This window comes from Homalodisca vitripennis, chromosome 4 (assembly GCF_021130785.1).
Source record: "Homalodisca vitripennis isolate AUS2020 chromosome 4, UT_GWSS_2.1, whole genome shotgun sequence".
Lineage (NCBI taxonomy): Eukaryota > Metazoa > Arthropoda > Insecta > Hemiptera > Cicadellidae > Homalodisca > Homalodisca vitripennis.
In genome coordinates, this window is record NC_060210.1 from 170,606,635 (window position 1) to 170,632,410 (window position 25,776).

The 25,776-nt window shown below is 32.7% G+C and overlaps 1 protein-coding gene across 3 annotated transcripts in view; it reads right to left on the bottom strand.

The window, feature by feature from the left end:
• LOC124360602 (bromodomain-containing protein 3-like) overlaps positions 1-25,776 on the bottom strand; it is a 129,526-nt gene that overhangs the window by 56,438 nt on the left and 47,312 nt on the right. For 2 of the 3 annotated variants that reach the window (XM_046814350.1, XM_046814348.1), the window contains 3 exons: positions 23,925-24,095; positions 7,956-8,075; positions 4,734-4,877 (listed from right to left, as the gene is read on the bottom strand). In XM_046814350.1, coding sequence (XP_046670306.1) covers positions 4,734-4,877; positions 7,956-8,075; positions 23,925-24,095 — 435 coding nt within the window. The remainder of the gene's footprint in view (positions 1-4,733; positions 4,878-7,955; positions 8,076-23,924; positions 24,096-25,776) is intronic. The other variant, XM_046814349.1, reaches the window with a different exon arrangement.

Here is a 25,776-nt window from a genome sequence, read left to right on the forward strand (position 1 = left end):
GGAATATACTGTCAATAGACAAAAAACTAACCTGAAAACACCTTCATGGTCATTTATTGTTAATGTTTTTCTTCTTTGTTTACAGCAAGTTTTTTTCATATTAAAGATCAACTATATTATAAAAATTTACATGGATCATTTTATATTAAAAAAAGATTAAATTAATTTAAAAGACAAGTATGCAAAACAATGACTAATTACAGGCACGCACAATGACAACACTACAGTCAACCTTCCTTCAAACTATACAACAAATCAGATATTTACATCTTCTGACAGGTTGAAAAATGCTGGAGTAAAACCACATTAGGTAATAAACTATATGTAATTTGTATACATTTAATAGAAAAATGTAAATATAAAATTATACATCACTTTATACACATAAATTATGGTAAATAAAACATTCATACAAAATATAACAAACCATTTTTATATACCAAACCTAGTGGTGGGCTTTAAAAGATCTTTAACATAAAATATTTTTCACAACAATTAACTTGGACACAAAGTTCGGCTTGACAGTGACAGTTTGATGACTAGTCCTGAGTGGGAAAGAATTCGTGTTTTACAAATTGTAATACTGATTGTGTCAAACTATTTCACTGCTAAGTAACTACACCATTAAATTATTAAAAACAAAAATTGAAAAATAGATACATCAAATATAACATAATAATGAAATAAAGCCTTTTTAATATTTAGGGTGCCTATTCTTTAGCTATGGCACAAATAAAATTTAATAATTGAATAAAAATTTTAAACTTAAAAATTTTATTAATATAAATTTAAACAGCGAATAAAATTATTTATCTTAATTTAAAAATTATCACGATTTCAGGTATTACACAAGTTCAATTTACTCTACAGATATTAATTAATCTTAAATCTAGATAAACTAAACAAAATACAACAATTTTGTGTGCATTTCAATAAAACAATTCTGGTGATTGTCATAGGTTAATTTACTAGTGAAATAATTTAACAATAATAAGGTTAATTACTCAATCAAATAACAGAATAATTTCAACAGGTCTTAAAAAGTCATATCACCAGAATTGAAAGTACTTCCTATTTTGGATGCCAAAAGAGGAAACAGATAAAAAGTACAACAATAACTTTAAGGTCAAAATAAACTCTTATTGCAAAAATATCATCATGTTAAGAGTAAAAACTTAAATGTATACAATATATATGTATATATTAAAAAAATATATGTTTAAAACAGCTTCATGAAAGCTAACTTTAAAAACCATTTTGATTATATCAACATGACATTTTATGCACGGGAGCTTTGTCGAAACAAAGGCCAAGCTCTTGAGTGCAAACAATGTGTTTGGAGGCCAGCTAGCGTGCCTACATATACCTTAGTCAGCCACAGCCACCACTCACATTGTCTGCCTTATCCTAACTGTCCAGCATTTTTCAACACTTACATCTATTAAGTCAAAGATAAATATGTAATCTACATTTATTTATAAATATATACACCTGAATGCTGGCTGACCCCCATCACACATTCTGCACTCTTGGCTTTAATTTAAATACTAAATATAGCCGAAAACAAATTACATCACCAGCGACAGTCTGTAGTGCTCAGCAAAGGGGATAACTTAACTACGGCATCTTGTGATTATTCAGACCTGGACAGAAACAACCCGCCATTAGTAGGGTCACAAAATATCACCAACAATCACATAACCTTAAAAACCAATTAGCTCATAAACACCGTAGAGTAAATATGATTTATCAACAGTTTTTAAGAAACAGTGGTATTGGTTTGATTTTAAGAAGGATTCATAATAAATGAACACAAAATTTGAAAAAATTACAGTCATATAAAATCAAGTTTCAATTGAGACAATAACTAGATCGTGTGTGTATACTTTGACAGCTTCTTATCCTTAAAATTAAATCAGGTCATGAAAAAATAATAAAAGTTAATAGTGTTAATAAACGACAAGCCCTTTATACAACTCTATTTCCTGCTACATACAAGAGTGATCTATAAGACATCATTAACATGGGAAGAGAAAACTGGATCACCAACACACAAACAGATAAAAAAATTGTACTACTCTGGATAGGAGAAATAAAGTGAAAGTGACAGTTCATTTCAATGTCAAAATTTATACTTATTAATAAGTTGTCCATTTATTAATTTACATGACGTAATTAAAACGTATGGTACAGCTTGCCGAGTTTCCATAATTTCATTCTGTCTACGTGTGTTGAAGTTAAAAGGTCATGAATGCAGGCTATGTGTTGGAGGTTAGGGACGCAGTTTTCCCCCGGGTCAGGAATCAGTTATGAAAGCCAAAATTAGAAATGCAGCTATGCATGTTGAGTCAGGAATGCAATGATGTTAGCTGAGGTTAAAAATGCAATTATGTGTGTTGAGGTTAGAGCTTTAAAAGCTATCCCAGTCAAACCTCCTGGTGAGTTACTATAGATAAACCGCTCACAAGGAAGCCTGCGCAGAAGCAAATTTCTGAGCAGTATCGCGCAGGAGGAGCCCCCTCCGGCAGGGGGTTGTAGTGGGGAGTGGGACCAGCACATTCTTGTATCTGTTTATCAGCTGTGTGGATCGTGTCTCGTTCGTACAGTTCTTTTTACAATGCAGCTACTTTACTTTCTCTTTAACTATATTAAATTGTTGTGTGTAGGCATATACAAGTGTTACAGTCTAAGCATAAAATATTAATTGAACAGATTAATGTAACCATATACGTATCCAGGGGGCTTGCATTTTGTTGTGAGGTTAGCCGCACAGTGGCAGTGGCCTATAGAGATGTGTCTTTGTCTTTGAAAATGTATACTTTGCCATTTAAATAAAATTTATTGTTAACTATTACAATATATTTTGTTCATCAAAGGTCTGATGGTTGTGAGCTCAACAAGATGATCTATACAATATTCTATATTTTTATAAACATAGTTTAATGATTTAAAATCATATTCATAAAAACACATTGAAAGTGTCAACATTATATAGTTTAACAGATTCAAAACGTTTTTAATGACAGACCAGCATACATCCAGTTGGGTCATGCCGTTGCTAACATTTTGAAGATTAGTGAGTAAAAGCCCTGAATGGAGAGAGCAAATATGACTCACAAAGATAACTTTACAACTATAAAAGACTAATATTCACCTCTCTTTCTCACGCTCGAGTCATGTGTACATTAAATCACATTCATATATACTCATTTCAATATTAGTCTCCGGGAATAATAAATTGCTGTTAGTTGAGTGGTGTAACAATCTTCTGCAGAGTAAGACACTTTAGACACTATCTTAGATCTTTTAATTGAACGTTGAATAACTTTTCTACTGTTTTAACTATTTAATGCTGTCAGGGAGCTCATTGATTAGTCTGACCAGATTATAAAGTAGTTGTTACAATGGCTGTTCCGTGTTCCTGATATTGTACTTTATAACTACACCTACATTTAGTACTATAACTATGAACCCCTCCTCTGTGCCTTGCATCCAATACATCCACTCAAAAGCCTTAAGGCTTTGTAGGGTACACGCAAATATATAAGGTAAAACATCTGAGGAGATAAAGTGTCTGTTTCGTGTAGTGTATTATTATCTAAGGTTTGTATATTTATTTTTGATGCAATTGTTCCAGGTTAGTTCTCTATGAAGTTATATTCCCAGAAAAAGAAAAGATTCCACTTTTTTAAGAAGGTATTCATCTACAATAATAGTAATAAGACAATATGCAACAACAAACACGAGGCTATATATGATATGGAAAGATCTATCGACAAAAAAAGACAGACAACGCTATCATTTAACAAAGCTGTAACCTGTCATAAATGATGGCAATTCAAGCTCATACATCACAACCAATCATTTCTAAAGCTAATAGAAAAATCTAGGTGGAATAAAAATTAACTATGCATATAAAAAACCACAGAATCAATATTTTGTCGAAGCTTCTGGTTCCAGTTCTCCCAACAATCAGTGAAACTGATAAATTCATAATTTCCCACCTAATACTTTTAACTTCAGATTCAATATTTTATGAGTACGCATATCACTAATTAAAGTACTGACAGAAAACTGAATTTGAATATTCATCTCGAAGTTCATTGTAATTTTATAGTACCAAATGTGTTATGCCATTAGTTTCGAACTCATATATGATATTATAGTCAGCCCAATTATATCTTTATTTTGTGCTTTATTTTTCTATTATGTCAAGTTAAAACTTTGCTTCGAACAAGACCTTAAAACCAAATTATGTCTTTGTAACACGATTGTTTTTTCTATGTCATATCATAGTAAAGTACACCATATAATATTAATATACCATATTATGTGCATTCTCTGCCACGTGATATTGTAAATTAGACTTGGTTTATGCTGGTATCTGCCCAAAACCTAATTATTAACAGTTAAAACATCAACACTGATAACCAATGAGAAAAACCGCTAACATTTATGTAGAAACTTTAAAAGTTACAAAGCATTTGGCAACTTCTCCAATTTTAAATTTTACTATGGCTGTGATTATAAAAAAGAGAGTAGTAAAGTAAAAGAGAATAATATAAGACTTAATGCTTAAAATGTGTGCCATTCGGTTTACCACTCTTTGTGGCATTGTTATTAGACATTTCTGACGTTCATCCAACAAAGTTTACAAAATTAGGTGAAGATTTAATTAAAATAATGAACTATGAAACACACTACTTTAACTTAAATATGCAAGATATTTTTACCTGTTTCCGAGTCACTCGACTCTGAACTGCTACTTGATAAACTTGAACTACTGGAATCTGTATCAGAACTACTCGAACTTGATGCTGTAAGAGTTGATGAAGGACCACCTTGAACGACATCCACACTCTTGTTATTGCCAGATTCTGTAAAAAACAAAAACATATAAAATTTTTGTTAAAATTACTAAGAGATTTTACAGCTCTACTAATTACAGAAAAATTTTATAGTAATTTGCTGTAATCAATATATAAATATAACAAGGGAAATTAATTCTATGTTCAAATTTGGAATTCCAGAGTACATTTAAATTTATTATATGATGTTCAAACATATGTTTAGTCACTTAGCAGATTTTAAATTTTGTTAGTGAAAATTTGGTTCTTTTAATACCAAAATTAAACTATAAGTTCTGGTAATATGAATACCTAATATGAGTTCCTCACCCTCACTAGTCCAGACACAAGTCATGTACTGTCTTTAGGACAGCCAAGTTACGTCTTCCGCAGTCAAAGTGTTAGTCTATGATATATCTCTAGCAAGAGAATACGTTAACATTTTCACTGCAACACAAGTATCCACCGACTTTAGGACAGCCGGAATATTATAAGTTACGTCTTCCGCAGTCAAAGTGTTAGTCTATGATATATCTCTAGCAAGAGAATACGTTAAAATTTTCACTGCAACACAAGTATCCACCGACTTTAGGACAGCCGGAATATTATAAGTTACGTCTTCCGCAGTCAAAGTGTTAGTCTATGATATATCTCTAGCAAGAGAATACGTTAACATTTTCACTGTAACACAAGTATCCACCGACTTTAGGACAGCCGGAATAGCAATATGTTGTGTTCACCGCAGTCAATGTCTTAAGAATACTAAAAACCAAATAACATATCCAATTATAAAATAAAGTAATTATTTTTACTGAACCTAGTTTTTTTTAATATGAAGTGAAAACATTTGTTTTCAGAGTGACAGGATGGGCAAGGTTGTTGATAGGGGTCACCTCCTGTTGAAATTCATGAGGAGATATAGGGAGCACTATATCTCAGTCATGGAAGAAGGGAATGTCAGATCTGTACCAGCCTCTCTAGTCAAAGCAGGCAGGGATACAGTTCAGGCCAGCAACTGCCTATAACATTTAAGGAGACCTACCAACTCCAACAGTCATCCCCCACAGTAGACTAGACCTATCGATCCACTCTTGCATCTCAATTTCTGTAATGGTGGTGAGAGTTCTGATTGATGACGTGTTTGAGGGTGTACTTGGGTAAATATTTGATTTTTAAAGATAGTGTTTTGATGGATAGGTTGGTGATGTAAGTTCGATATTAGAGAAGATTTTTCATAATTGTTTCATCTCTTGCTAATGAAGGATTGATAAGTCTGCAGAGGATTGGGCAAGAGGTGATCGGGTAATTCAGGGTGAATTGAAGGGAAGATAGTAGTGACTGGGGTGAGCGATGAGCGAAGTCATAGACGTGAAGGTGAGTGGTAATTGTATCTGCAGGGACGTGAGGGTTTGTTAACTGAAATAAGTATATTACTTGGCTTACACATCAGAGTCTAAAGGAATTGAATCAGAACTTGTGTAGTGGTTGGAATCAGACATATGAATTTAAAACATTTAACCAATACCAGGTGACATGGACAATGTGGGGCATATATGATAATCGGCGGTGCAACCAACTTGAGGACCGTTTTCAATTTATCTGAAAAATATACTTAAGTTTTCTTAAGTGTTTGCTACTTTAAGTTCAAAGGAATTAGTTGGGTCTTTGTTTAAAACTATATATTTGCCAGTCTTTAAAATTTACTTAATCTTTTCTTTATACATTACAGAGTCAAGTACAACAGTAGCATTGCGTTTTTCGCCTGCTAAGATTTTGACAGTTTCGTCTTTCCCTAGGATCGACATAGCTCTTTTCTCCTCTATTGTCAAATTGGGCTTTGTGGGGGAATTTTCCTGAGCAAAAGACTGACCTCACAACGAAACTGGTCACCCTGTTCCTCCGATAACTCAGCAACAGCCAACTTGATTCCAGCTAAGTAATCCAGTGCCTTTACAGATTTTTGTTCCACAGAAAAGTTTAAACCCTTAGATAAAATTCATATTTCTGCTTTTGTCAGTTGTCAATTCTGAAAATAAACTAACAATAAATCCATTTTAACCATTGGTTTATTACAGATATTTAATCTTGATACTGTGTACAAATTTTGGATGTGTGTGTATTAAGAGATCCTGATGTTCTTAAGACTAGTTTTTCAAAAGGAAACACACACATGACAATATTTAAACTATCAATCAAACCATCAAAAATCTGTCAAAGGAGGAGTGGCCTACTCGTTATTTGATAGAGCAAAGAGCTTTTGCTCAGATATAGACAGTTTAAAAGAGAAATTTTAAAGATTTGTAATAAACTGGTGAGGAGTCACAGTAATGTTTTTAAGAAGTTCATCTAGTATGAACCAATAATAATAAAAAGGCCCACCCCGTGCCTCATTTTGCCACCATTTTGTTTTTGTCGTGACGATCGTCATGCACTACTGGCCTCTTGTCAGTTGTATTTGGTTGGTAGCCAGTGAGAGCCGGACCTATTGTAACCTGTATTCTGTAGTTCAGTTTTAATAATGAATGTTTAGTTTTTATTAAGTGCATGTTTTAGAGTTAGTGTAAATGGAATAGATACACAACATGGCTGTTGTGGTTCCTGACTTAAGCGTGTCACAATACTCTGGTATATTTTGTTTACTTTAACCTAGATTGTAGTTATCTATTAGGTTAGAAATTCACCTGAGGAAGAGAACAGATTGCAAATCTAGAAATATAGGGTTACTGATTGTATTGTATCATTGAAGAATGGTAAATTTAGAGAAAAACCTCATTTCCTTCAGAACTAATTAATTATTTATAGTACAATATGTCATATTTTAAAATATTTAAATAGCGCTCTAAGCGTTCTACTTTGTAACATCTACTTCTTTGATTGTAATCTTTTTCACATCTTTCTTTTTCGTTTTAAACAACTTTGAAGAAAATCATTACTAGTATATATACTAGTATTAACAGTTTAAATTAAAATAATAAAGTTATTTAACTAGTATGAACATATTACAGTAGAAATGTCCTTGAATAATTCAATGTATAGTTTGGTGAGATTTTTTTATCATAAAACAGTACAAATTACACACATACACTACGTAACCTTTGTAATAATCACCTTTCTTTGCCTGTTTTTTGTTAGTTCCTAGTTGTCCAGTTACGTCTTGCAGTCTTTTCTCTAGCTCTTGTTTCTTTTCTGCCATTTGTTCATCTTTGGACTTGCCAGATAATTTTTTATCTGAAACCAAAACAAAAAATTAAATATGTAAAACAACAAACACTGCCAAAAACAAGTTGTATTACTACTCTTGCAACGCTCAAGACTCAAAATAGTGCATTTGGCGAAATAGTGATTAAGTGTTTTATGATATATTGTTTACTTTACAATATAAGTTCAAATAACTTAATTTACAAAACTGCAGCCAGCCTCAATTAATAAATTTAAGTAATTTTCTTGTTTAAGAAATACTTGACAGATTGTAATCTATTAATAGTCTACATTTGTTAAATCCATTAAATTCCATTTTAAATAATTTAAAAACTATTATATGTTGGATTATTATTTTAATGTATTTAAATTCCATGTTGAAGCCTTTGAATTTTAGTAGTACGACTCCCCCTGGTGTGGCCGCCGGATAAATGAGTCGCCTTCTTGGAAATGATAAAACCGCCCACAGGACAGTTTCCCACGGCAAAAATGGACAGGATTCAACTTGTTTTTATGTCTCCAGATAAAACATAAACAAATCATCTCATTTCAGTTGAGGATCAATTAAAATGAGTAATAAATGTTGACATATAACTGTGGAAATGCAGTACAATATTTTACAGCACCTAAATACAGGTGAATCAGTACAAAGCATTTGAAGGGAGTTCAATGTGGGTAAAGTACTCTTAATGACGTTATTGTAAAAATACAATCCATTGAGGCTTTTTGTATGCAAATTGAAACATAAAAAGTCCCGACAACTAGATCTATCATAAAAAAACCAAAACACAAACTGGTTAAGATGCATTGTGGCTGTAGTTTATGCAGGAGCGTAGAAGAGTCACTCATGTTGTCAAGTCAAGTCAAGTCAGTGATGGTTGGCTGACACAATGGAAAAAACACCATTGAGTACATTTCCTAGGAGTGTTTGGGGAGAAGCTCTCAGCAGATCAACAGTCTGCTTGTTCAAAAAAAAATTAAAGCATGTAATTGCTTGTGAAAACTGAGTCCTGAACAAGTTAACGATATTGACAAAATGATTTAAAATTATAAACTTTTGCCTCCAAAAACCTTAACTATGGCTCAAGAAACTTCAGCGTCAGGATTTAATTTAAATAAAAAGAGAATCACTGTTGTGTTATGCTCGAATGCAACCGGTTCACATAAATTGACATGGTCTGTCATACGAAAGGCAACCAAATCCAGAATATTTAAGAACTTAAAAATGTCTCATCTTCCATTGTACTAAAGAGCTTAAAAGTGTATATGGACACACCTTTGTTTAAAGAGTGGTTTGTGACCAAATTCCTTCCAAGAGTTAAAGAACACTTGAAACCCTTGAAGTTGCTGATTAAAGCACTTCTTGTGTTTGATAATTCGCCTACACATCTCGCGGAAGACCTTGAATGTGATGGTTACAGTGACGTGAAACTATTGTAAATGCCATTTAATGTCACAAGTATCTCTAAACCAATGGACCAAGGCGTCATTGAAAGTTTTAGGAGAAAGTACCGCAGGAGCTTCTTTCTGGAATTCTGGGTCAAATGGATGGTAACTGCAGCACACATCTTATTCAGACCCTGAACATTATGGACGTTATTTATATGGTGGCTGTCTTATTATAAGATATCACCATCTACATTCACCAAGCACTGGGGAAAGGTCTGGCCGGAAGTAGAAGATGTTGTAGCTATGAGAGCAAAGAGAGGAGGAAACCAGAGAGTAGAACTAATTCTCCATGGCTCTGAAGCGGACGGTAACCAGTCCATCGTGAATGATCTACTACTCCAGCCCATTTCAATAAATCTAGTTGAGAATGATGTAGTGGAATGGGTTTCACACAATATATAATATATGGAACATGAATATATGTATAAACAAATATATTGTTTAAAAGTGAAACCGGGTGTGGAATGCTTCACAACAAGTTTTCAGGGTGAAGCTATGGTTTTGTAACAAATGATTTCAAAAATATAGTTTCTTTCCTCTCACCCCGTTTGAAGCACACAATACATCTTGTTCTTTTGCCATTCTACAATTTTTCATTAAGTGTTGAGAGCCATAAAATACAACATGGAAGCCAAAAACACAGGGTTCACGCTCGCACAGTGGTTAGACACGGCATCAGTTCTGTTCATAACCTTCAGCTACCCCATCTCACGCTATAAATAGATGCAGGTGTGTTGACATACATTTTACAGCCTGAAGATTCAATGCATGGAATAACACAACATAACCGTACTGCAAGTGACCACAAAGACACAAGAAGATAAAATATAGCCAAAACATGTATACGCGTCAAAGACGTTACGAGCAAAAGTCATGAGATCGCTTCTTACACATGTCCATGGCATTTGAGAGTTAAGTTCAGGATTCATGAGTTATATTTATTCCTGTTGCCTGATGTATCAATATTATATCTGACTGGAACTCCATGACAGTACAACACTACTGTTGGGTGAGTATGATGTATTTTATTATTAAAACTATCATAGAGTTCATATTTGGTTCTGATTTTATTCTAGAGATAAAAAAAACAACAAATCACCAGTTAGTCCGGCTGTATTATAATCTGTCAAGGTTCTGTTTCCGAGGGGGCTGAACTAAAGGGAGTCTACTGTAGTTCTAATAGTAAGTACTTTTCTGCACTGCTATTAAGGCTTAAGGGTTAGCTTGTAAAATGAAATTTGAAATGTATGATTTGTTATTTCACACAATAATAAATTCATGAGTTGAATTTAGATTTTGTTTTCTCTTTAAATTACTTCAAATGCAATTTTTAGTTGTAGGTTTCTTTATGCTGATATTGTGTATAAATGCTATAAAAATGTGAGTTCTATTTGGAGTAAAAGATTACACACGGTTAGTTGTAGTTGAAATTGTCATAATTTTACACACGGTTAGTTGTAATTTAAATTATTGTCATATTTTTTTAATCTACTTAAATAAAAAATGTCAAATTTGTTATGATTTAAAACAATTGCTGAATAAGGAAAAATAAACAGTTGTTGTCTTAAAACAGTTTTGCTGATAAGAAATTAATTTGAAAATAAAGCATAGAAAAACTAAAAAAATTGTATTTTTATTTTGAAGTCTCTATGTTAACCCTGGAACTGGCAAACACCCGATATCGGGCGTTTTAACATGTCTTTTATTTTTCAATATTACGTACTTAAAACACGATCAAAGAGTAACGGTATTGATACCAATCGAAAGAGGAAGGTTCAATTTATGTAAATAATACACTAATAAATAATGTTATCGTTTCGTTGCACGTCCATATGTTTTATAATCTCTGAACTGTTTGTTTACATTCTTCCGCGTACCGCGCTAGTTGCGCGTGCAGCGATGAGTCAACTGGTTCATTCGGCTATTGTTATTTCGTCAGCTGGATGGTGTTCTGTCTGGTTTATTGTTTGTTTGAGTTCATTGTAATGATGGTTGTGTATATGACACAATAATAGTAAGTTTTTTGTGCGTGTTTAAGTAATGGATCGTAATTTCCGCGATCGTTCAAGTGACATTCGACATGACTAGTAGAACATGAAATAAGCAGCGATGAGGATTCCGATTTAGACATTCAATCAGAACACAATTAAAAAAATATATAATAAAATATATATAGGCCTAATAAAGAATAGAAAATTAATATGAACTAATAGGTACAAGATTGTACAAATCCAAGTGAGCTTTGAAGTTCTTACTTTTGTTGGTAAGTAGCACTTTCGAATGTCAGTGTATGATTTTTGTATCGTTTACCACATGTAGAAATAAATACCTTATAAACTATGTATTGTTTTATTTTTACTAGAATTAAATGCTCTTTATTTTTTATATTTTGGATTTTGCATATCACTAACAACAACAATTTTACAAATCAAAAACTTTGAACTAACTTTTCTTTTTTATAAAATTTTTTTTCATGAAGAGGTAGAGTAAGGATATTTTTTTTAAAAATATATTATGTGAAAAATGTTCCTTGAACAATGCTGAATAAAAATATATATTATATGACATAGGTACTTTAAAGTAAACATGTAATAATAAAATAAATATAAGGCAATGTATGAAGTACTAAAAACACTCCGCCACTGAGAGAAATATGACCGCCAGTTCCAGGGTTAAGAACAACCAATCAAAACTCCAGAGTGAAAGTGAATGATGATAAAAAACTTTCTTTTATTATGAGGCTCTATCTATCAGCACATGGTGCCAAATTTAGTACTAGAAAAGGAGAGGCTCACACTTCATTTTGCAAGTAATGCTTCACTTCAACGAAAACAAAAAAGATTTTGTATACATATTCTTAATAATGAACATTCATTTAAACTTATTTTTCTTTATCATAGAGTTTCTAAAAAGGCAAAATATTTGAATATTCGGTACCGGTGGACTTGAGAATCTGCTTTGTCACATCATCATTAGCACTCAACTTCAATATTGTACGTTATTGTCTGTCTTGAACTTACCTGTGTTAAAGATATCTTTCCCTTTTAACCCTCTCTCGCTCGCATTGTTTCCAGGCGCTCACGGTGCTTCTAACTTTAATTAATTCGCTCTTCCGGTCGCGCTCGGTCAAAATACACGGCGCCTCAACTTACACACGTTCTGTCATTGTAATTAACTATAATTATATATATTACTTTACAAAAATATTTGGTTCAAAGAAGTTGATTGTACGAGACCAGGGAGGGGGCACACGGACAGCTGGGCGCCGGTGGCGCGGGGTTGTTTGTTGCGCAGTTACTTGATGAAGGTCATTGTCTGGCTCGCCGTCACTGCCACTGTGATCACTCTGAACTACATCCTCAATGCCACCAACCACTTCACAAGGCTCTGGTACATCACTACACTCACTTGAATCGTCGCAATCACTACTAATAACGAGATCGATTTCACTGTCACAAAGTGTACGACTACAACCCGCCATTGTTTCCGCACAACTAATAAAAATAGCAAAATAATAGAATAAATCTACTGTAAAAGTAAAGTAAATGGTCTCCTGATAGCAAACAACCCGTAGTAGTACAAAATATTGCTACTCGAGAGCAGCACTTATCGGCTCTAGTGGGTAAAGCAGTGCGTGCCGATCTATGCCGTTTAAGCTGCAGTGGCTATGTGGTGGCCGTGCCGATTCATGCCTTGCGAGCGGGAGAGGGTTAAAGAGCTATGCAGAAAGAAACCAACTACAATTATCTTTACTTCCTTCAATATGACAAATCGGAATGAGTCAGTATGAGAAAAAAGAAAAATTACATTGAACAAGTATCATTAGGTAAAGTTTGGGTCTTCAATCTTTTTGGTCAACACTTTTTAAACTATTTATTTTATGAATGGTTTTATGGGTATTTTATTAGTATTTGAGGTTTGTGAAATATGAACCCACACTAGAAATGCCTTAGGAATATCATGTACCCTGCCTGGTAGGTAGTTAATCACTGAATTTTTGAAGCATAATAAATTATAACATAATAAAAGCTCATAGTTTTTCATTTTATTAAATGCAATGGTTTAAATTAATTCGAACAAATTTACAAAAGCAACAACAAATACAAGAAAGTTTATAGCATAAAACTTAATAACAACTCAAACTAAATACTTTATTTATGCATAAAAATGTGAACACACAACATCCAGGCATAATGAATCACAATGAAGGCACATCTTCACCCATTGGGAAACACATATAAAATTGAAAAAAAAAAAACACACTGCATAAATTGTTTTGCAAAATAGCAAATGCCATAATAAAGTAAACATTTACACAAACAAAAAGTTAGTTTTAAGACACTATCAATAGTCTTAGTATATTAAAAGCAAAACAGAAAACTTTAAAAATGAGGAAATTCTCAATTAATGTAACGTGTTAATAGGTATCTCAAAAAAAGTGTATCAGGGAAATGTTAGTACAGAATTGTATATTTCTCTTTTGAGTAATTTTTTAGTTAAAAGATTATAAGCATATTGATGCTAGTACATAAAAATAAATTCCAGAAATAATAAATTAGGTGAAATACGTATCTTTGATGCTTTTTGATGAATCCAATGTTGTACTTGGTCTGAATAAAAGTATTTTCAATTTAATTACGATATAAACTTTCTAAAATCAGACATGTCTAACGTTGTAGTTAAAAATAAGTTAATTAATAAGAATTAACTTAAAGAGGCTTAAGAACCAGAAATAAACTCGATGTTAAAAAAAGTAGTAAATGTTAATAAAACAATACTTTTCAATATACTTAATTTTTTTAACTAGGCCTTTCGAAACTGAAGGTTTCATCATTAGACGACTACAAATAAATATTTACTAATTTTTACTACAATTAATATTAAATTACCTTATGGTGTAAATATGCAAATACAAAAATTTTGGAAACGTCTCAGCCAATATGAAAAATTAGATATGGTTGAAGTTTAATGTTTGAATAAAATGAGAAAGAAGACTGGAATTTTCAATATGGCAAACTCCATGTTATTTTTCTTTTTCCAAATCATTATTCTGATTTGTCATACTGGAAGCAGTTGAGATTTAGTAGTTGCTTCTTTTCTCCAGGGTTTTGTACAAAAGTAAGATATCCTTGGCATAAGTGAGGATAAGACATAAGTTATGAAGTTGAGTGTAAATGAAAACAATATTGTGGTTACTCTGTGTTAACTGTACACAGTACTGCATACAGAAGTACTGGTTATTTATCTTGAAACTATTATGAAATGTAGAGATTAATTGCTGATAAGACTATCCAGGAATATCTTGTCTTCCTCTACCCTGAAATGGTCGTGAACAATCGCTGTATTATGATCAGAGAAGTTGCTGATGATATCAGTAATTCAATAGCCTCATGCCATTACATTTTTTTTAATGCTTTGGGTAAGATAATTGTGGCAGTAAATTTTGTTCCAAAACTGTTAAATTTTTGACAAAAACAGTGGTGAATGCAAGTTGCTCTGTAGTCACTAAATGAAGTCAAGACAATGCAGGATTACTGAAACGTATTACCACAGGTACCGAAACATAAGTTTATGGATATGATGACGAAACTAAGGCTAAACCATCCCAGTGGATGTATTCTGCATTGACCAAACAGAAAAAGGCTCAACAACAAACAAGTACAGTAGAATGTGAAGGTTATACTGTGTTCTTCTATTTTAATGGCACAATACATCATGAATTCTTGCCACAAGATAAATGGTCAATAAGGAGTACTACCTGCAAGTTTAATGCTGTTTGCGTGAAGTAATCCAATGCTGCATTATATTGCACTTGCACCATGATAATGCACCTGTTCACACTTTATTGCTTGTTCTGAACTTTTGGCTAAAAACAGTACTGTAATATTATTCCCTAACCTGCAGACATTTTTTTAAAAGTTTCCACAAAATAAAGAGAACCTTACAGGGCCATCGTTTTAAAAGCATATATGACATTACAAGTGCATCACTGATAGAGCTAAAGGCTATCCCAAAGATCGAATTTGAGAAGGGTTTCGAGGATTGTAAGAAACACTGGCACAAGTACATACATGGTGGCAACTCAAAACCCCTTTTTAAATTATGCTTTAGTCCATTTTTAAACAATTGTAATAGTATATAATTCCAATTATATATAATTGTAAATCCATAATTACAATTAAATGTAACCTTTATGCCAAGTGCAACGGTGAGGTTTATTGTCACCAGCTGTATTTGAAGTGCGGCGGTCAAGCAAATTTTGTTGCAAATGTTATGCGAGAAACTCGGTGCCTTAGTTTTTATCTCGGTGCCTTTCAATGTGTTGAAAACATTGTGTTTATCTAATAACTTTCCTTTCTGTGATGTTATTATACCGGGTGTCCCATTAAGAGGTTTAAAAGTTTGATTTTATTTACTAGCCCATCTATGCACCGAACATTTTCAAACTCTACACAATTCATTAAATAGGATTTTAAAATATTGTGTGAAAATTTCAGCTCACTAGCAATTGTTGAAACAAAATTGTGGTATTTTAGAAACTATACTTTAAAAACAATAAAAAAACGGTATTTTAGGATTTGCAGAAAATTATTTATTGTCATATTCTAGAGAAATAAAAAAATTTCAATAAGAAATTTAGAACATAGCCTATTAAAAAATTTATAATTACAGTCCACAATTATTCGAATTATATCCATCCACAGCGACACACTGATAACAGCGCTTAACAAACGAATCGTAAGCTCTTATAAAGAAATTCTGCGGTATCCGGAGAAGTTTGTAAAACTTTAAAAACCGATGTTTGAGATATACTTAATATTTGAGAAACATTTCTTGTTGAGGCATAAGGATCTTCTACAATGCATCGTTTTAGTTGATTTTGGTGTTCCAGGTTTGGGGCGGTCTTTAACGCTACCTGTTACCTGGAAACGTTGGATTGTTTTTTGAACTCCTGATTTAGATACAGGGTTTGATTGGGATAGGTGTCATTAAATAAATTCCTTACTTTATCATAAGATCTCACCCCATCTTCGTAGCCTCATATCATCAGGATCATAATACGCTCTTGTTCACTTTAACACTCTATTTCAAAGTAAAATATCACAAAAATACATCTTAACTTTGTTAATTCCAACATGATATTGGACTTCCTCAAAACTGATAAGACGAGGGAGGCCTGCCCTTCGGCAGGTAATAACTGTAAAACAGAGTTTGAGTTTGTAAAGAAAGTGGTTGTCTGTTGAAGTTATTTACCTTCTGAATGCGGATATTTATGTTTTGTCTCAATTAACTTTTATTTAATTCAATAAGCTGCCATTTTATAATGGGTTGAGATAGAAAGCTCTAGTTTCCATTGTTCTTCTTTTATCAAGCCCTTTCAAATATGGTGTCACTCAATGGATCTTTAGATTTAAAAATTTTGAGCTGTTATTCCAAAACCCCATTTTGGGGAAATGGACAAAGTTATAACAGTGGGTAAAAAGTTCACTTCTATTTTCTAGAAATGTGTCCCAAGTTTCATCCCTCCATCTTTATCCATAAAAAACTAAACAGTGTATCCATACTTTTAACTCACATTGTACGAGGAAAACAGATGTATCCAATTCGTAGAGTATAAACAACTACAGACACATCGCTGCCGTGAGGCAGATTACATTACAGCATTGTGAGCCAGAGGTTTGCGGTGCACGAACAATTATATTTTTAATTAATAGAAACGGCAACTTATAAAATAACATTTCATAATATATTGCATCAACTTAAAAATGTGTGGATATATATTTATAATCTATTTATGTATAACTACACAAAGGAGGACATATGGATAAAATTAGCGATTGTCTGTTTGCTGCCGAGCAGGTAACGTCTGCGTATAGAACCAGCAGACACGATGGTGTTGATATATATGTGGACATAAAAACATACAAATTTAAATTAAAATATTATTTATAAATCAATTTATTTTGTTACTGCATGTTTCTAAGTAGTTTTTATACACAAATAATATCAAAAACCCGTTTTAAAAATCGGTAATTTGCATACTGCCGATCAGCTTCCACACATCATTTATGTAATATAGTGAAACCATGATTTTCCAAGTGTGTCTTAATCACTTATGTTGGTATTGGAATCGAGTGATAAGAGCTGCAGTATCAAGTATCGGAATCTATCCATATCTATTAAAATTCCGTGAACTTATATATGCTCTGAAAATATATGCATAATCCACGCTTTTCCAGATTCTCTTTGTTGCTGGCAGTCCAAGATCCAGTCCCAAGAATGTGTCGTAGCTCTGTTTATATTTCACTGCTGGCCAATATATAAAGAATGCATCAGAAAGTTATCTGCTAGGGAAGTTACCGAAGTACGGTTAATTTGTGATCTGTAGAATAAGTAGACACCAGTACAGAACAATATGTTCCATAGTAGCTCCCAAAATATGAGCACAATTAACAATATCAAGTTATGACTCATAAATATTTTGTGTTTGTTCTTAAGATAACACAAGAATAAAATCATCCCATCATGACAGTACAACTACAAAGAAAATAAAAAACACATAAAAGGCCGCTGTTCAAGTCACGTGTTTGTTAAATTGTAGTCATGGACTACAAAAAAACATGACAAGGCTATTGCCGGCTATATATTACTGTAGTTAAATCAAGGTTTAGTTGTGACCATATCAAAATATAAACATTTTGTTTGTTTTAGTCTATGTAATTTAAGGACCAATCGGAACGTGTATGTGATTAGCAATTGTTCATAGACCAAACCAAAGCCTTGGTCATTATGCGAGCAGTAAGCGGTGGGTGGTGAGCGTTATTAAAGTTTAATGTTTGTGTTGTGCAAAAGAAGAACTCTCGACACTGCCCACCACAGACTTGAGCGGAAGGGCGGTACCACAAAGTGCCAATAATCCGCCACCTCTCAACATTAAATTTTCTTCCTGCCACTTACTTCTCAGCACATTCTGTCATTGCTTTGCATTGTGTTGGACCCAAACGCCCCCTTCACGGCTTTACGTGTCAGAAATCCACTATTTTCATCTACATTTTAGACCTGAGCAATCTTTCTAACTTAAGTGTTTTCAAAATGCAATTTTTCCTCATGAATAAGGACATGGACAACATCGTTCGGACACCGCATTTCTGTGACTAAATAAAACGAACACAAAAACACTGCTTGTATCAATCATTTCATGCCACTTGACCGCTCATATAGTGACTGAGACCTGAGATGATCTTTAGCCGACTTTAATTGTTACATTACGGATTACTGTTTGGGGGCTTGCCACGACTCAGGGGTAGAACTAAGATGATTAAAGTCCACTACACTAGCGGAGGCAACTTTGGATCAATCGGTTTCAGATGGAGCTTACAAACATACGTCGAACTTGACATTCACAGTCTCACGGACTGCAACATGTAAAATACAATGTTTTGAAATTAATCAGGTCTTGATTCAAGGATGAGTTAAATTATTTCTTGATTCCATAACGTAAGTTGTTAAAGACAAAACAATTGTTTTTGAGATTTTCCCAGTTTTACAGAAAGATTCCCAGTTCGCTAAATTCCCGGTTTTCCCGGTCGGGTGGCATAATATCTGATGAGGACTATTTTGAAAATGACAACTTTAATGTAGATGAATAAATATTTTTTTAAATTAAAATGTAATTACTTTCTCAACGTACCTTGTACTGTTAACTGCACTGATATTGCTTTGTAACAATGAAATTAAAAATATAATTAAACCGATTATATTGAATAGATATAATAAACCACTATCTATTAAATAAATCAAGGCTGTTGAGGTAGATGACCCAACAGCTCGACTGCCGTTAAATAGCACAGAACAATTAAACAAATTATTTCAAAGACAATATGGATTTGGAGACCAATTGACAAATAAGACAATAGATATTTTCACACTTATTCATAAATTATTGTGCTTTACTAAGACCAAAAAGTCTGCGCTTAAATATATCTCTAATTGACATTAACTTAAAACTAGTTTTATTTAATACAATCTTATTTATCTAAAATAAAACATTAGCAATGGGTTTTATACCTTAATATACTGGAAGCATTAGTAAATGAGAAAAAAGTACTATTTTACTACATTCTGAATTGTGGCCAATCACCAAATAATAAGAGCAGCTGCTATAAAGATTACGAATAATTGCCTTTTGTGATTATAGCAAATACCTAATGTGCATGCACAAAATGTCCATCACCTTCCATATGTAAGCAATAGATATAAAGAAAGGAAAGGACAGACAGAGAAGGAATGCATGCATAGGCACACCAACACACGCTTTAAATTTTGAATTTTTGTATTAATTGCACAATGGTGATCATAGGTTAACACTGAATATTGACTTTAGGTTTTTTTAATAATTATGGTAATAAATGAAAATATCCCTATGGAAATATAATGGACATAAAGGCCATCCAAAGGTTATCATCCACAAAATACAGAATTTCCATTTCTTTTAAGATGTTAAAAAATGCTCATAAATGGCTATGAAAACTATTCCTAAAAAAAACTGAGCCTGATGATGACAGCTTAGTTTGTATTTGCAAATAAAAAGTTTGCAAATATTGAATTGTGACACAACACAGTACGAGACATCAATAAATTGATATGAGGCGTGTTCATACTCCTGCAGATGGTGTTCTGTGCGTGAGCATTGTGTATGTACCCTACTGGCAACAATCGATGATGTTTACATTTGTTTATGCTTATTTATAATACCTCAGCTGATTGTGAATCTCACCGACTGTGAAATATGCACTGCTATTTATCTTATTTATCCTAAAGGTAGAAATTCACAGTCAGATTTGTGAAGTGAACAGGACAAAGTATTATTAGAGATGGATTGGTAAGAAAATGTGTAAAAGCTCTCAAAGATGACCGAAAGAATGTTCATGATGAGGTATGAAGTTGGTGACACTGACTGATTAATGAAGATTTGGTGCAAAATGTGAATATGAATAAATGCTTCTAGATTTCTTCTTTATCAGAGTTCCTTCAAGTTTCAAGAAATATTCTCTATAATATTGTTAATAAACGTTACAGTAATTGTAAAGTATGCTCACGAGTACCAAAAATATTGACTGAGGCTTACAAACCCGAAAGCTTAGGCATAACTTAAGACCTTTCTTCAGCATTATGGTCTTAAAAGAATCATGTATATCATGTTTAGCAACAGAAATGTGGTGAAGCTTGTTGACTTTTTGCTTATTGAGGAAATTTTAATCCAGAAACATACTGTGTGACAACAAAAATTATTCCAAGAGATTCTAAATGTATGTTGAGGCATTCTGGGTACAGAGGTAAAATTTTGCTCCTTAAGTGGCATATGTGGCATAACAAATTCAAGATCTCATTGCATCACTTGGCTGGGAACAATTTAATTAACCTCCATAAAACCCTGATCTTGCACCTAGTGAGACATGTTGGAGATCAGCACCACAATGGCAATGAATGCATCATAACAACTGTGCTGCAGTGGCTGATAAATAAGGCAGGAGACTTCTTGACAATGGTGTACAATATGAAAAGTACTAAATATTGGTAACAATTACTTAGAAAAGAAAATAAATGTAGGTTTTTTAGTGAAATATTTCGGTTCAAAAAGTTTACTAGGAGAATACAAAGATATTACTAACTGGATGTAGATAAAATGAAAAAGACTCGAATATTGACTCAAAAGTGAGATTGACAAGGACAAGATCAATTATTTCCAATAACTGAGAAGAACAAGTCATTGTGCTTTATTGGGAACAAAGGACATTATGTGACTATTTGTGAACAATTATAATTCACGAAACATTGTAAGAGATGGTACTTAATGGATATGTATATGGTGCACTTTTGCACAACTGCCTGGATTCCAAATCAAAAGTAACAAACAATGTATCTAAATTTAATGTTCTAGACTCACATTTCAGATTATATAACTACCTTTAATTTTACACCAAAAGAACAGTGCTAAACTTCACCTTTACACCATTGTGTTTGGTTATAGAATTTGTAGATCTATTTTATAAGATATAATAAACTCGCATCCAATCCTTTTCCTTGTACAGTGTATAGTTTTTAATACCTGAACATTAAAGTAAGAAAAGCTAATATTTTTATAATAAACTTTAGAAATATCCGAAAACCTAAAACCAAGATGATCACCTGTACAGCTGGCAGCCATTACTGTTTTTATTACGTTTTCAAAGAGTTGAACAAAATATTATATTAATCATTGTAAAAAATTAATTTGTAATTATTGTAGTTTGGCTTCCATAAATTAAAAAAAATCATTTAACTGGTTTTTACATTGATGGATTATTAGTTTCAAGACTATTGAGAGCCCATAAATTGTATACCATTAATCAAACTCTCCTTATACAAGGAACCACCAGAGAGTGCAGTTGGCGGCGACCAATAGAATGGACTGGCCTGCGCGACGTTGCCACACAACTGCCGCTGCCGCCGCCCGGCACGGCTGGCGCATTGTGGCTGATAAACCGCTGCGCTGTCACAACTAACACTGATAGTGATAATTTTAAAACTTATCAGTATAATTGAAAAACAATATTTAAAATGCGTTGACAGTTTGCTATATTATATTTAAATTACTTGTATAGTTTATTAATGAAGTGCGTAACAAAACCGTTGCGACAACAATTCCCACCGTTATGTACCGAATAAGTATATTTATGGAAAAGAACATATATTTCAGATGTATTTGATAACTTTCTTACCAAATTGAAAATTCATTTAACATCAAATCAAAATCAAATCAAATCAAATCAAATCTTTAATTGCTCGTCACAATTACACATTGTATGGCAAACGTCAGAATTAATTATAAACTTAAAACTCGCATACCACATTACCACCACGTCCAAACTTACATAATTTTCATGCACTCCAGTCTCATTCATTCATCGCCAATCTCAACCCACTTTCAGCACTGGAGTCAGTCATCGAATTGGGCGGTCTCCCAGTTAAACGCCAGAAACTCGTCAACGCTGTAGAATGCATTTGACACCAGGAAGCGCTTAAGACGAGCTTTTGACGCCTTGGGCGTTTGTAATACAATTTGGCAAACTGTTGATGAAATGAACACCTGCCTGCGAAGGCAAGTGCTCATAAACCACCGTTCTGTGTCTTCCAGTACGGTAGTTATCTCTGCCTCTAGTCTCATACCCGTGTATGTCACGTCCCCTGGTTAGGGCACATTTAGACAAACAGAACCAAGATGTTTCTAAAATGTAGAGACTGGGCAAAGTCAACAGTTGCAAAGTTTTGAATGCTGTCCTGCACGACTCTCTGAAATTCAACTTTGCGATGATACGAATAGCTTTTTTTTGCAATTTGAACACCCTCAGGAAATTATTGCCTGTACAGGCCCCCCACAACACCACTCCATAGGAAAGGTAACACAACATGATTATACTATGCAAACATGTAATGCCTTATTATATATCAGTGATAATGGCATTATCTAACTGTTAAATACGGGAAATTAACGTTTTTGCGGTATTTTTATGTTTTCTTTTTAATTTATATTTCAGCTAAAGATTTTAATCGTACGATCTTCGTATATGAGTAATATAATACAATAATTTATTTCAATCCATTTAACTCAACATGGAAATAAGCTACAGAGATGTATTTTTTTTTTTTAAATGACCATAAAATTACATTTTGTAATACATAGTTAATTAATTCAAGACAGCTCTAACATTTCTTTCGAGCGTAACGGTTAAGTATTTTAAGAACGCTGGACTCGCGCGGCTTGTGGTTACAGCGGGGAACAAGTTTGGCAACGTCGATCAGTTCTCGTTGGCCGCTCCAAGGTCACGGGCAAAATAGGCTCCTCCCTCAACTGCACTCTCTTGTGGTTTTTTGTATAGAGAACCTCTTTATTTGATTTAAAGGGGTTTATGAAGACACAATCAATAAATATATTTAAACAATATAAATTTATTGCAATGACACATATTTCGAGTCCATCTATGTCTAAACTATTACAGAACAAAATAATTTATTTTTTGGCACTTCTATTGTGGAGTTTATGTAGGCTCAAATTCAAATTATTTGTACTCTTTCAACTTCTTGTATCTTCTAACTTTCATTTATTTATTTATATAGTTATTTAAATATTATTTCTACTACTAATATTTTCATAATTCTGGTGCATTCACTGTGAAGTTAAAAGTTACGATATTTGAAAATTCCTATCACTGTAATTTTGTGATTTACCTTGCTTGTGTTTTATTTTTGTAGTTTGATGTTATTTAATTTTCAAAATTTGAACATTTCTGGTAATGTAAAATAGGCTCAGATATCACGCTATGTAAAATATACTTGAACAGAACGTGTGCTGATGTACCCTCACCATCAGCAGGCAAGACCAAGACTTACAGTATGGCTTACGTGGCTTTTTCCTAAGACAGGTGGCGACATAAGACTCCAGCTCTCTCAATGTAGATGGCTTCAATGTTTCAAAGTCTATTTCTATCTCATCAGGGTTAGAGTCTCGTAGTGAAGGTTCTCTAGACTGAATGATGTTGACTACTCGACCCAATTTATCACCTATAAATAAAAATCCAAGACTTAAATTTAAAAGCTTACAATATTATGTTTTCTAATATTAATCCAAACAATTAATAATTATTAGAATAAATTCATTTAAGGTAGCAAGTTTTATTTTATTGCAACTTTTTACTAACTGAATCATACTGAGAAAATAAGACTGTTAGTCAGTCAATATTTTGTTATAATTGTTATATAACTATTTTTTTTTTTTTTATTTCAAAAAGTAGAACCACTTGGAATAATTAAACTTCGTACAAAAATATAATCTTGATTAAATAAGTAATTAAAAGAGTCTGATTGCAAATCACCAAGTGACTAAAGCTGTCACATTCTGAAATTGAAAAAAACATTGGCTCTTCTACTTAACAACTGACTTAAATTCCACAATAAAATAAATTGATATAATTCACAAGATTTACTTCAGAAATTTCCATTCAGTAGTAAATTATATTGAGAATAGTCAGATCCTTGAGAAAGAGCCTGTATTAAATCTTTAATTTCAGTCCCAAATAGTAAGATCATCGATGCATTGTTTGATCTGAAGACAATTACAACATGAGCTTTTGTAAACTAAAAATATCCGGACTTATACACTAAAGACATAACTATATCTAAATATTATTTATATCTGCATATTTAACATCCTATGTATGAAACATAATAAATACTCTAGTCTCCAGCAGTACACGTACACATGACAAATGGAAGTTTTTACTGCATCATTTCAATAATCAAAATAAGTGCCAGTGTTTCTAGTTTTAAAATCAAATGAGCTATTGTTATAGTTTATTTAAGTAAATTTAAGTTTTAGGTATAATCAAAAAAATTAAAGATATGTTAAAAAATTTAAGTAGCTCACTTTTATTATAATTTTACCAATCTGTCAGGTATGAAATCAAAAACAATTTGCAGCTTTATCTACTGAATAAAAAACATTACAACATGTGAGGCATCAAGGTTAGGATCCTGTGTTGTGAGTTGTTGGAAAGAACTAGAGACTTGTTATTTTGTAAACAAATTACTGGTATTATTTAACTACCTCAACAAGGGGTATCATGTTTTTATAGACCTTTTTCTTCACTGTCATTGGCAAATTACTTATTTCGCTGGAACCATACAATCTACCAGAACACTTTACCAAGACTATTTCTACAAGATTTTCTATTTCAATTTTCAATTTCTATATCTACAAGAAAATTTGCAGTAGGGTCAGAAAATTTGTGAAGAATGGATATTTTCTCAACAACATACGGTAGAAAGTAGTGATTCACTCGATGAATTATTGATTTTGAACTACGTGTTGTTATAATTTTAGTCAGCTGTGTTCTACTATGTTGTACCTCATGTGATTCCTGATTTTGTTTACAGTTATAATAGTTTTAATTGTTTAATATTGTTGTCAATATTGAAAATGAGTACACTGAGTAGTAGAACAGTGACATACTGTACATGTAGCGTGTGAAATGCGTTTTGCACACACTATTATGAAAAAAATCATAACTACTGCATTTACTCAAGTAAATGCTTTAAATGTTAATGGTAGCTTGCACAGTAATGTGTTATATTTAAAAACATGAAATAAAGACAATGGTTTAATATTTTTGGTACATTATAATTCAATATGAAAAAATAAATTTAAAAAATAAGTTGCATACAAAATGTACATAATTATTAAAAT